Consider the following 14,536-nt stretch of genomic DNA (forward strand, 5'->3'; position numbering starts at 1 on the left):
ATAATTCATTGTGTAGGTAGATTTAATGTTACTCAGAGAAAATAAACCACTCTTACCAAATACTGGCTTGTTTCACTCTTACCAAATAACTATGTTATTTTGTGGCAGTTTACCAAATTAATAATGTTGACACCATCTTAAGCCTTTTTTGTACAGCTTATCTTTCAACAACTCTTTTTATTAAAATAGATTCTTAAATACATTCATGAGAGGGAAAATTAAACAGATTTTAAAGAAGAAATCAGTAGGACATACTTTATTATCTGTCTAAATGACTTTCCTGTAAGCATTTGACAACAGTTAAAATGATCCCAGGATTGAACTAAATGTGTGTGTTTTCTTTTCTGCTTTCATTCCACAACCTTTCAGTTTTTGGTACTTGAAATCTAATAAGAAGCAAGATGTTATAATGTAAAGAGCTGAAGAAAGCTAAAACTGCAGTGGTTCCAGAACTGAGGAGGCAGAGGCTAAACATAACTTGGTCCGTCAGGAGGCAAATAAATTGCCATTTGATAGATCATATTTACTATGTAGTACCAGGGCAAAAAAAAAGAGGAAATCATCAGCATAATGATTAAAATTGGCAGGCATCCTAAAAGAAACAGAGTGTGATTACAAAAATTTTTTTAAATAGTAAAATGGGGCAGAATTACAAGGGAAAATCCAAATCTTGAAAACTAACTTTGGTAAACTTAGGACTTTTTATGTTCAATCTTGAAATGGCTAGAAGATTTTAGTGCCCTAGGGAATTTAAGTAACAGAATCAATGCAAGCTCATTAGTGAAACAAGCTCAGGAGGTAGTAAAAGGATTAATGGTTTTCTGAAAGCTAGTGAAGGAAATAATATTCTTGCTGCAAAAATAAAGTAGGAAATGAAAATCATTGTGTGAGAATGTAGTTAAGGAATCATATAGCTTCAATAAAACTTCCAAAATGAATCCTGGTTTTTTTTGTTGTTGTTTTTCCTGAAAGTTTGTTAATTTAAATGCAGAGAATCTGAAGGAAAAAAATTGGTGAGATGAGTTACTGTTTGATTTTCAAGTTGAAATATTGCTTAATGAAAAAGAGCTAAAAATCTTCATTGTTTTTAAACTCTTGAAAAAGGTAATTGAAAAACTGTCTTTATGTATATATATACCTGTACGTATATTTACTCTTCATTTCTATGTTTGTTATTAGTTTGATTGCAAGAGAGTATAAATGAGAAGTAGGAAATGTTAAATACATTATGTTCAGATGGAAGTTTGGATCGTGACTGTAGTAATTTATGGATGCACAAACTCTCCCCACACATAAGTGAATGGCATCACGACGCTTGCTTTGCAAAGATTTCTGCCCTTATTTGTAAGTTGATCAGTTTAAGGAGGTCCTAAGAGATTCTGAATGGTTAGGTTTTGGCTTTAAAATATTGATTCAGTTTCTGTATTTCAAAACTAGCTTTCTCTTTCTTATAGGCTGAAAAAGAAAATCCGGGACTCACACAAGACATAATTATGAAAATTTTAGAGAAAAAAAGTGTAGAAGTCAACTTCACAGAGTCCCTTCTTCGAATGGCAGCTGATGATGTAGAAGGTAATCAGAAAGTCTTGTTTAGTTTTCTTACAGATATTGAAAAGCTCTTCCTCCAAATCTTTCTTATTTGATAAAAGTGGCTCCTCTCCTCCCTTCCTCTCCCCTTTCCCTTCTCCTCCCTTCCCTCTTACTGTTAGTGTTATTGTTATTATTTTGAAATGAAAATGGGGGGTTGGCGCAGGAGGTACAAACCCATATAAAATAGAAATGTAGTTCTTTTTATTTTTTGTCAGATTGAGTTACTAGAAGTAAAGCATTTGTTTATGCTGCATGGTTTATTTTTCCCCCTATTAATTAATACGTTTGATGAGTTCTAGTTTAATGAAGAGACAAGCTCTTTGGAATGGTGGTTTTATTTTGTGTTGAGTTTATGTAGATACCAGTTTGAAAGTAATGAGTTTCTTCTTTTTAAACTTTGGTATAGCATGTTTGTGGGGGGTTTTTTTGTTGTCGTTGTTGGCAAGGTAATGTCTCTGCTTTTTATTTATTTATTTATTTTTTAATATAAATTTATTTATTTTAATTGGAGGCTAATTACAATATTGTATTCAAATGTAGGTTTGAGAGAACAATATTACTAATCATCCTTTTGGCCTCTTTTCACATTTTTGCTTTTTAAAATGATTAGAAATGTTTGTGTGCTTGGTCACTAAGTCATGTCCAGTTCTGCAACCCCATGGACTGTAGCCCACCAGGCTCCTCTGTCCGTGGGATTCTCCAGGCAAGAATACTGGAGTGGGTTGCCATCTCCTTCTCCAGGGGATCTTCCCGACCCAGGGTTTGAACCCATTTCAGGGTTTATCAGGCGGATTCTTTACCACTGAGCCACCTAGAAAGCCCTGGGTTTTACTTAAATTTAGTAGTCATTTTCCCTGTAATTTAGAAAAACATAGAGGTATAATATCTCATGTTTATTAAGGGAGAACAAAAATAGATGTTTTAACTGATTCTGTAAATTATGAGAAAGTCCTCATTATTATTCTGGATTGAGCACCTGCAGCCTGTCAGGCCAGGTTGTATTGATGAGTTGGTAGAGTTGTAATGTTTCCAAGCCTACGGTGAATCTGGTTGTGAAGTTTTTGCCTTTGCTGCATCTGACTAAACTTCCTTACCAAAGTTGCTGTTTTTTGATACCAAGCCTTATGTTGGACTTTCTATGGTGGTATTTTTGTTTTAAGTGAGATTTCAAGAATGTGCTGAAGACTTTAGTAGGTTTGGAGTTTTGATGTAATGAGCCGTTGTATGTTGAATGTAGAGGTTTCTTTAATTAAACTCATATTCACCATTGGCAGATATATATTGCCATTGTATTTGTTACAAATGTCATTACTTACCAAATGTTCCTTGTGAAATGTAACTTGAGAGGCCTGAAAAATTTGATTAAGCCTTCCTTTAAAATTTTATTTATTTCTAAGATTTCATGGAATTTCCATTTATCCCATATTGAAGATGTTCATTTTTTTATCTTCTGATATTTTACTTGGAGGGACCCTAATACAACTACTGAACTGAGTTAAACTGTAATTAATTCTGCTTTGCAACCTTGTTCTTCCTAGTTTTCTAGCCTTTTATCTCCCCTCTCACCTCCTTGACCAACACATTGGAAATTCTTAGACTTGAATTTGGCAGCAAGTTGCATAATGTTTTTTACTACGTATTTATTTCATCAGAGTATATGATTGAACGACCAGAGCCAGAATTCCAGGACCTAAATGAAAAGGCACGAGCACTTAAACAAATTCTCAGCAAGATCCCAGATGAGATCAACGACAGAGTGAGGTTTCTGCAGACAATCAAGTAAGCAGCTTCTTGTTTGGTTCTTCTTTTTTAAGTACTTCAAAAGGACCACTCATTTTAGATGTTTTACTGTGGTATGACATTAATTTTAAGTTGAAATATTAATTTGAAATTAAAAATTTGAAAATTACCATATTTTTTATTAATTTCTAAACTGTCTCTGGCTTCTGAGTATAGTAAAATATTTTAGAATGTTTCATTTAAAAGCAGAGAATGGAATGTACATAAACTAGAATGCAGTTTGAACTTCGTAAGTGGAAGAATGTAAATGTCAGATTAAAGTGAAGAGGGTAGTTGAAGAGATTGATAACAAAGGATACAAATACTGTTTTTTATTTCAGAAATAGTTCACGTTATTAGCACAATGGTGTACTCTTAGTTGTAAATAACACTTTCTAATACTGACCAAATTGTGAACCTCCCAAAATCCTTGTATTTGGGATGTAGAGTGAAAGAAATTGAGCTGACACACTTCAGTTCAGCCAGGAAGCATGCTGATGGGCAGCAGCAAGAAGGGTTCTTCTCAAACAGGGACATAGCACCTCCACCCAGGGGCATTCTCAGGGGTGAGAGGGTGGAGGAGTCAGAAGGGAACTCCAAACGTAATTTCTAGATGAGTATTTTTAAACTAAAGAATCTGATAATTTTATTTCACCTCAATGGGTAGAACACAAAACTGGGAATAACTAGTGGGACTATCAGTGCAACCTTTTGTGAAACAAGTAGAAATTGCTAGAAAGGAGTGGGAGGGAGGTTCAAGAGGGTAGGGACAAATGTCTACATGTGGCTGATTCATGTTGTTGTATGGCAGAAACCAACACAGCACTGTAAAGCAATTATCTTCCAATTAAAACAAGTTTAAAAAAGCAGGTAAGCACTACTGGAACCAGACTGTGTAAAAAATTGCTAGAAAGGAAGGATTTAGCACAGATTTTTTTCTGGAAGAAGCTGCAACATAACATTATTATCTTTCAAGAACTGAAGGAGGCTCCCCTGGAATAAATATTACCATACATCTCACAGGAAGAGTGTTCTTTGTAATTCACATAGCAAAATTATATTTTAGCTGATTGGCTACATTTTATTGGGATAGAGGGAGGAGTGTGACCCATTTTAGAAAATGATGGTAATAGGTACCAACTCGGCTATCAAGGAATGACTGTGTTCTTTTTGGTCCTCTGATTGAGGATCAGAAAGTACAAAAGACTCCATTGACTAGTCAAAGTCCATGTCACCGAGACTAAGACCTTAAGGTAAATATTTTTACTTTTATTGGCAAGCCTCAGCTTTCTTTAGTAGTTTTTATTACAGATTTTTATTTTCAGTTTTGTGTAAAGTGAACATGTTTGGCCTGTAAAAGGATAATTGTCAGTGATCTCAAACACAGCTGTTTAAACACGTATTTCTAGAATTTTTAAATAATATAATTTATTTCGATAATCATATGCTACATCTCTATCACCTGGTTGGAACTTAAGCAGACTGACTCCAAGGACTTCTCTGGTGCTTGCCAATCATAGAGATTCATAATGTCAGTCTAATCAAGTGATTGAAAAAAAGAATGTTTCTGCTGTTTGGAAGAGGCCTGGTAAAGGACATCCTGTATATTGGATGTCAGTAGGTAAGAGGGAAAATAGCGTTGTGGTTGAAGCTGGAAGTGAGATGGTATGCCCAGAACCCTCAGCCTGCTATTTTGATACCCTCTTTCCACTTCAAGGACTCCCGGACTCATCTCTGCTAAACCCATTGTTACTGTAAAGAGAGAGAGTTTGAAAACTACTTTATTACCAGCCACATTTTAATCATAAGGAAGTCGATGTCAAGAGTCTCTGAGCCTTGTCCTTAGTCATTGACAGGCTGAATTAGGGTCTTGTCTCTTATTTATGGGGCAATAATAGTATTTCGTTCTGTTTTCTGGAATGTGCTCCGCACAACTGAATTAAGATTACTGGCAATTAACATTTATTTTGTATCCATTTTAAGAGGGATAACTTGCCGTGGAAATTTTGTTGATAATATGTATTGTTTCTAAGACTGAAATTTAACCATGTGTGTATTAGCATGGATGGCTGTGGCTATTTGTATCACTGACACATATAGATAAGTTTTGATATATATTGTTACTGCTGTTAATTGTTTGAAAAATTAGTGGATAAAATTGAGCCGAAATAAAAACAGTTTATCCTTCAAGCACAGCAAATTGTGCAGTTTTTATTTTACTTTCTCATACTTAAGGTGAATATCCTCTTCTCTCATTATTTTCACAATACTTCTCAATATACCTATATCAAATACTTACTGTCTTAGCACTGTACAAAATGCTGTGTGAGAAAGTAACTCCTGTCAGATGACAAATATCTGTATATACCGGCAAACCTAGGTTTGACTTGCTAACAGTTTGCTTTGTGACCTTGCTAAGTTGCTTAGCTTCTGTGACTCTAGTTTCTGCCTGTGAAGATGAGGGTAACGGTTGTGAATTGGAAATGTATACATAGTGCCTAGCACAGAATCTAGCACCACAGCACATAAAGCATTGTGAAATAAGATTTGTTTTTTCCCTCTATGAAGTTGAAGAGGAAAAATGATTTGATTAATGTTTCTGTTTGACTGCATTTGAGCTTATGCAAATACTTTATAAAATTAGTTCTTAGGATACTTTCCAATTAATAGATAACTAGTGGAATCTGGATTTAATAGTCCAGAAATCTCTGCATTTAACTCTTTACCCTTATCTATATTTGAATATTCATAGGTGAGGGTTTGTAAGGGTTGGTTTTGATGATGGCCTCAAAATAGCTTTTCCGGGGTGTCCAGTCTAGACCAAACTGAACATACAGCATAGGAATTTCCTTCCTGCAGTATGTTTGTATAAACATAATTACACAAATTTGGGTGACAGAAGTTCTACTGTCCCATGCAAGTTTTTTGTAAGATGTATTACATTTCTTCTGATGCCTCTTGCCCTTTTCAGTATATATGTTTCCCCAAAGTTGTCCCACGAAATACATGCAAGTTGCTAAAATTCCTTCCTACTCTATCCATCCTATATGTCTCTTATCGCAGAATTCATAAACTCCAAACTCTGCATGTGCTTAGTCGCTCCGTTGTGTCCAGCTCTTTGCAACCCCATAGACTGTAGCGTGACAGGCTCCTCTGTCCGTGGGATTCTCCAGACAAGAATACTGGAGTGTGTTGCCATGCACTTCTCCAGGGGATCTTCCCAACCCAGGGATGCACTACAATTGTTTTACCCCTCAGGTTTTCCTCAGTTTTTTATTTGTTTAATTGTCTGAAGTTGTGTGTGCGTGTGCGCGCGCGTGTGTACTGGTATTTTCTCTTCAGGACACAGACCCTCAGGTTGTTAACTACCTTCTCTGGTGCAAACCTTAGTGCTGTAAATGAAGATGCATTTCTGTGTACACACAGATCATCTAATATTTGACATGAATTGCTGCAGATTATCGTAGAGAAGGCCAGGCCTAGGGACAATCTTGGTCTTTATAAAGCTCTGTGGCAAATAGTGGATCAAAGCTCAACATTAGGTTCTGAGTTCCCAAACAGTAGTTTCCAAACTTGGTTCATCAGCAGAATCATGTGGGGAGCTTTTTTCTCTTTTGAAGTACAGATTCCCAATATTCCATAAAGTACACTACAAAATATGGTTGTCTTATAAACAGCTGTCTGATTACTGTAATTTGCTTTATTGTATTCCTTTTGAATAAGCTTACTTCAAACCCACAGGTGTTTGAAGAATCTTCCATATCCAGAGATTGGACATTTTTTAATTTGTTGAAATTGTCATTTTTCTCACATAATAGGATGGTTGTACGACACCGTCATTAAGCAGTAGGGGGCTTAATGCCTGTCACAGCAATACAGGGATACAGCTTTCCTGAAAACATAAAGGAACAGTTAATGTAACTAAAAATTGTTATTACTAGAGGTCAAAAAAAAAGAGTGGACAGGTATAATTTCTACGTAAACTTATTGTCCTTTTTGAATATCTGATGTTTTAATGTTTCAGCCTGTTACCGACGAGTGACTTACAAGAGGTAATAAGGAAATATTTATTGAAATATTGAATTAGAAGGTCATTACTACTGCAGAATAAGCTAAAATGCTTTTTTATACTAAAAGCTTTTATATTTGTAATTTTTAGAATTTCCATATGCTTATTTACTAAAAATAAACTGTGAAACACACAGAAAAATCTGGACACGGAGCTTTTTGGTTTTCTTTAAATAGTTTAGCTGAAATTTTTAAGTATGAAATAACTAAAATCTGACATTTGTGATTAAAAGGTAGGTAATAAAAGGTTGTGTTTTGGGTAGTCTAGACTGATGTTTTACTAATTCATCTCCTTACACTTGCATTGCATTTGAACAGCAAAATTTGTAGCAGTTAACAGCTAAGAGAATGGATATGAAAAAGAGAAGATTTGCCTTAGAGACTGAGAGGCTGTTTGAGAATACAGAATTACAATAAGTTCAGTTTGCTAGAATATTGCTATGAAGTTAGAACACGGAAATTGAAAAGGGCGTACATAGAAAAGATGAGAATTTTTAAAAATGATACAGGGATAGGAAGAAAAGTCAACTCAAATGAGAATGATTGATTTCTTCTCTCTTTAGAAAGGGGAGAAAAATGCTGATGCACATGTAGTCAAAGGATGATTGTTGGAAAGGTTAAGGTAGAAGAATATTCTGATTTGTCTCTCCCAGAAATATAAATATATTTTCTAAGGAAAATAGTGACAGCAAAGATTTGAAAGAGGAGAATATGTGGTTGTTAGAGAGGAGACTAGATAAATGTGTCTTAAGGGAGAATAGCTACATCTGAGGAGGAAATATTTTAAACATCGAAACTATCAGGTCTATAATTTGAAGTGTTTTAAATACAGGAATGAGTTACATGTAATAGCAAAATTTCATATAATTGTTCATGAGATGGCAAAAGTGAATAATACAGTTGCTCAAATTCACCTACATGAGAAAGGAAAAGTCATAACAGGAAAAGATGAGAGTCAGAGGTCTCTTATAAATTTGAGTAGGTAATGCTAAATAAAATGAAAATGTTTTGGGAAAGTTGATGTTAGTTGTGTAGTATTTCCTCAGCAGTGCAAAAGTAGCTGGGATCACAGGAGGACACAGGCTAAATCCCCCACTTAACCAGCCAGTCAAATATTTGGCTTGATACAGTATTCATATGGTAATTAAGTATAGTGATTCTTAAACATAGCTGTGTATAGAGACTTCTTTCAAATGAAACTGATTTTAAGAAGATTCTTTTTTTTCCTCACCCAACAGGGATATAGCTAGTGCAATAAAAGAACTTCTTGATACAGTAAACAATGTCTTCAAGAAATACCAATACCAGAACCGCAGGGTAAGTTTAGTAGAAACCTTACAAGCTGCCACCTCAGATATTGGTTTACATCTAGTTGTTTTATTGAATAATAAGACTGTTGAATTATTGAAAATGGTTTTTTATCATTAATGACTGGATTTGTCCTTGAATTTGAATGTGCTGTTAAATGTGTATTTAAGTGAATACTCCTAAAACTGATTATCTGTAATATAAGGTGTATTCTTAATTCTGTGTAATCTTCTGTCTCTGACTTTGGCCTTTGTGTTATTTCTCTTTTCTTACTTGTTTTTTATTTTTTTATTATTATTATTTTTGATGTCTGTAGGCACTCGAACATCAAAAGAAAGAATTCGTAAAGTACTCTAAAAGTTTCAGTGATACTCTGAAAACCTATTTTAAAGATGGCAAGTAAGTATTATCATTTATCCCCCTTTTAAAATTATAAAATTATGTGGCTTTCTATAATACTGAAACCATATATATTTAACTCTTTTACTATATTATTAATACTTAAGTGAACTACTAAGATAGACTATTAAAAATGGAAAGGGGGTGTTTGATAATCCAGCCATGACTATAGTCTGGAGCTGCAGTTGCAGACTTTTTCTGAAAAGGGCCAGATGGCAGATATTTTAACTTGGTGAGCTTGTTGCAGCTATAGCACTTCACCTCTGCTGCTGTAGTGCAGAAGCAGCTGTAGACAATTCGGAAACAAGTGAGCATTTTTATGGCTGAGTTCTAATAAACACTTACTTTATAGACACTGAATTGAATAATTTTCAACTGTCTCATAATATTATTTTGATTTTTTAAAAATTTTTACTGTTTAAAAATGTAAAAGTATTCCTAACTTTCAGGCCATACAGTAGTGAGATTTGGCTTACTGGGCTACTTTACCAACCCCTGAAGCAGTGATTCTCAAACTTTAATAGCCTCAGGGTCATCTGGAGGGCTTGTTATAGACAAAATGTTTTTGGGTCCTACCCAGAGTTTCTGATTCTGTTGGTCTAGGGTGGGCCCAGGAAGTAACATTTCTAAGAAATTTCTAGATGATATGAATGCTACAGGTCTGTTAAGAACTGTTGTACTATAGTTAAAACAGTGGTTCTCAATCCTTTTTGCACATTAAAATCACTTGTATTCAGTGTTTTAAAATCCCAGTGCCTTGACACCCCACCTTCAGAGCTTCTGATTCCATTGGCTTGAGTGGGCCCAGGCTCAGGTGTTTTTTAAAAGTACTTCATGTGTTTTTAAAGGGCCACAAAAGGTTGTGATCCACTGTCCTAGAAGAGAGGCTTTCTGTAAGACAGAAAGTATACTAAAAAGGTAAATTAGATATTATTTTAAAATCTACATATACTCGGCTACAGAACATTCTAGAAAACCAAAAAATACTATGTGATTTATGTATAATACACATGTACATACAATGTATAAACTGATCCAAAGGCTATGTCTTCTGCAACCTCATACTTTATAGAGAATTCTTTGTATCTCAAATAGAATTTTGTGGACAAGACCATTTTCTATCAGTGCTTGAAGCAGAAGAATAAACAGTGATTATTTCAGCTATTGTTGGCAGGGAGCTTTAACATCCTGTCCCACCACTGACATTGTAAGATCCTGATATCCATGTCAAACTATTACAGTATTATTGTAGTAATATTAAAAAGTAATAAAATACATTAAAAAGGTATAATGATTTTCAGAGTCATTTTTAATAGTTCAAACAGATTGAAATATTTCCATTTTATTACAAATTAAAGATATTGAGCTAAATATTATTAATAATTTTGTGTTGTTTAATACTGCTATTCAGGTTGTGTAAAGGAAAATGTACCTTGTTGATTTAGTTTAATAAGCTGGCAGGTGTGTTCTGAAAATAAACTTACACCTGTTTTTCCTTGGTCTCCTCTGCTAAGTCCAAATAACCAAAAAGCACATCAAAAGAATAATTTGCATTAAGGAGATTATTTATGATACTGATTAATTAAGAACAACATGGGAAAAGCACATTAAAAGGTAGAAATTCATTTAGAGCATAACTTTGATTAATGTGAAATTATTTACTCTCATCCCTGTTTGTACAGTAGAATCACTTGGGTTCAGTTTTTAAAAATCTTTGTCCTTAGTCCCAAAGTTATTTTTAACAGCTTAAACAGGCATATGGATTATTCAGGTTCCCTGCTACTACTTTTTCTCCGTTCAGCAGCTTCCTTTAATTTACCATTATTTGCATATGAATAACATACCACAAGTTTTCTCCCTGTGTCCTCAAAGTTGAAAATTATTAATTAGAGCTTGATCTTTGAGCCATTTTTCAATAGGAGGATGAATTTGCATTGATTCATTTAATTTTTCCTAGGCCCCCTTTGTTGAGGAATGCCTAAGATAAAGATACTGTCAGCCCTTCGTATCCATAGGTTCCAAATCCCTTTGTTATTGTTTAGTTGCTCAGTGTCCAACTCTTTTGTCCCCCATGGACTGTAGCCCTGCAGGCTCCTCTGTCCATGGGATTTCCCAAGCCAGAATGCTGGGGTGGGTAGCCTTCTCCCCAGGAGAAGGTGATCTTCCCAACCCAGAGATCAAGCCAGCGTCTCCTGCATTGCAGGCGGGTTCTTTACCACTGAGCCACCTGGGAAACTCCAAGTCCCTGTATTCAACCAGTTGAAAATTTTTGGAGAAAGAAATTCCAGAAAGTTTCATGGCATTTATATTGTACTTCAGCTATTTACATTGCATTTACACTATATTAAGAATAACAAGTAATCTAGAGATATTACTGGAGGATGTGCCTAGGTTATTTGCAAATACTACACCATTATATATAAGGGACTTGAGCATCCACAGATTCTGGTTTCTGAGGGGACTCCTGGAACCAGTCCTTCTCTGATACTAAGGGGTGATTGTACAAGCTTATGCTCCTGAGAAACTGATAAGGGCATGCAGGGGGACTAGCATCAGCTCTGTGCTCCAGATCACATGAGGATGGGCTGATAGAAAATGTGGTTCAGAATGAAGTAATTTTTAAGAACATACTTTTACACATTGTCAACTCTTAAATATTGAAACCACATGATTATTTTGTTTTAAAAGTATATTAATTCTAAAAGTAATTCAATTTTTTTTGAAGGAAGGTAAGGATAGGGATGAATCAGATTCAAAGTAATGAACCTTTTCCCAAGTATCATCCCATTGATATACAAATTTTGAGACTGAATATGGTATTTTAGCAGGTCTTATTTTGATAACTTCTGTGAAATCACAGCTGGAGACTACGTTCGAATCCTCCTCTTTGGCCAGTTACATGTTTGACCTATAAAATGAACTCTGGTTGTTGAGGCACCACCCATCATTAGCAGCCCACCAACACCTTATTGCCAGCCAGGACCACTAGGGGGCAGTAACTCCTAGATAGTTTCCAATAATGCAGGACACTTCCAAGCTGTGATAAAAGTTGCTACTCAGTACTAACTTGCATTTGTTGTTGTTGTTGTTCTTAAATAGATTTTATTGCTGCTGCTAGTCGGGCATTTTAAGTATAAATATTTTTAAAGGATTAATTTTTTGGATAAAATTAATACTTACTCTTTTTTTTTTTTTTGAAACAGGGCAATAAATGTGTTCATAAGTGCCAACCGACTAATTCATCAAACCAACTTGATACTTCAGACCTTCAAAACTGTGGCCTGAGAGTTGTATATGTTAAGAGATGTACTTCTCAGTGGCAGTATTGGACTGCCTTTATCTGTAAATTTTAAAGTTTGACTGTATAAATTATCAGTCCCTCCTGAAGGGATTTAATAATCCAGGATGTTGAATGGGATTATTGCCATCTTACACCATATTTTTGTAAAATGTAGCTTAATCATAATCTCACACTGAAGATTTTGCATCACTTTTGCTATTATCATTCTTTTAAGAATTATAAGCCAAAAGAATTTACGCCTTAATGTGTCATTATATAACATTCCTTAATTGTAAATATTGGTGTTTGTTTCTGACATTTTAACTTGAAAGCGATATGCTGCAAGATAATGTATTTAACAATATTTGGTGGCAAATATTCAATAAATAGTTTACATCTGTTAAACATTTCTTTACTTGAAAAAATGCATATATATATGTGAATATATATATGATCAGAAGACCAAGACGACTTGGTGTAATGTCTAAAGAACTTCTAAGGGGAGCTTATTAGCAGTTTATCGGATAATAAAGCAACAAGAATTCGTATTTTTTTGTCCTTAATCACTCTGGGCAAAAAGTAGTTGATGGAGATATTTTTGTTAGTTACTATATTTGAGGTACTGAGTATTTTTCCAACCTTTGTTTTAAGAGACTTACGAGAAGCAGATGGCAGTGTGTAGTGTCTTCACATTCTGCTGCCATTTTTGAGCTCTGTGACAATGTAAGATTAAGTCTTTCTGGTATGCTGGGCCCTAATAAGCTTTGCGCCTTTTTTCCATAAATAGCCACAACTAATAGTAATTTGAAGCTATACCAATGCTAGTTGGTCTGAAATTGTCATGAGTGTTAATAATATTATATACACTCTTTAAATATGTACAGTTTTGTTTCACCATAGAGAAATTCTAAGGAAATTATGTATCAAGTATTCATGTTAAGTGATTTCATTTTTCAATTATGATAAAATAAAGGAAAAAATCAGAATTTGTTTATCTTTTATAAAGATTTTAAATGTTAAACTAATTTCTGTTGAAAATATAAATTTTTTGCTGTAATGCAATTTATTCTTTAAAATTTCCCCATTTTAGAAAATAGATTTTTAAAGAATTGCTGTCATTAGCAATACAAAAGGAAATCATCCACTTAGCTGTAAACAGGAAACGTGGAAGAAAGCAAAAAAACTGATAGACGATTGAATGAAATATCATAACTTACAGACATTATACTGATTTTTTTTCTTCAGTGATACTTGGTTAGTAAAACACGTATAATTGGTGATTTTAATACTGTGTATTTTAGGCATAAGCTGTTTTTCACTCTTGGAAGCAGATGAATGGTGATTTGCAAAACAGACTTGTGAATATATGAAGAAAAGAAATACTGCTTTTCTTTTCTTTGAGCAGCAGACTTTTCTAACATGAATGAGTACTATCTGTCTTCCTGTTTTCCCTCCTTAAGAAAACTCACCTGTTAACCAGTCATGCCTCAGCTCATCTTTTTTTTTTTTTTTAATGGTTATCTTTTTATTCTACTATGCAGTATCTCCATTTTTTTTTTTTTTCCATTTTCATGAAATTTACCTCCAGAAAGGAGATTTAGTCTCAGGATAATTCAGTTTCTTACACGATCCTAGTGGTTTGTGTTTTGGGGTCAGGGAGTCAGATACAACTCTAGAGAACAGAAACGTGGCTCCCGAGGGAAGGAAGAAAGGAGACGTTTGTTGAGCACCTCTGTAGCAAGCATTTTTCTAGAGTCATCAATTTCTTATAATTCTCTTTGCAGTCCTATGACTTTGTCGTCTGCCTTGCAGTTGAGGAAACTGGCTAAGAGAGCTTCAGTTACAAAACTACAAAACTGGTAATTGCTAGAGCTAGGACTTGAATTCAACATTTGTCTCCAGATTCCACACTCTTTCAACTGAACTGTACTTTATCCATTGCCTAAAATGCAGTGTTCGGTTACAGTTTCCTTAACCAAGCTGACATAGCAAGAAATGAGAAAAGACATTGTGATAAGTCTTTTTCATAAATCTTAAATTTATTTTAAAGAGGCCTCCTTTTATTTGAGACCATAACTATGTTTTAGATGTTTAAAATGCCTTCTCACAGTA

At 34.5% G+C, this 14,536-nt stretch overlaps 1 protein-coding gene across 2 annotated transcripts in view; it reads left to right on the forward strand.

Moving 5' to 3' along the window:
• Positions 1–13,410, forward strand: part of PDCD10 (programmed cell death 10) — a 48,352-nt gene extending 34,942 nt beyond the window's left edge. For both annotated transcript variants that reach the window (XM_027541996.1, XM_027541985.1), the window contains 5 exons: positions 1,455–1,572; positions 3,243–3,369; positions 8,676–8,754; positions 9,062–9,144; positions 12,348–13,410. In XM_027541996.1, the coding sequence (XP_027397797.1) occupies positions 1,455–1,572; positions 3,243–3,369; positions 8,676–8,754; positions 9,062–9,144; positions 12,348–12,429 (489 nt within the window). In that variant the 3' untranslated portion in view covers positions 12,430–13,410. The remainder of the gene's footprint in view (positions 1–1,454; positions 1,573–3,242; positions 3,370–8,675; positions 8,755–9,061; positions 9,145–12,347) is intronic.
• Positions 13,411–14,536: the final 1,126 nt, after the last annotated feature.

Source organism: Bos indicus x Bos taurus, chromosome 1 (assembly GCF_003369695.1).
Source record: "Bos indicus x Bos taurus breed Angus x Brahman F1 hybrid chromosome 1, Bos_hybrid_MaternalHap_v2.0, whole genome shotgun sequence".
Taxonomy (NCBI): Eukaryota; Metazoa; Chordata; class Mammalia; order Artiodactyla; family Bovidae; genus Bos; species Bos indicus x Bos taurus.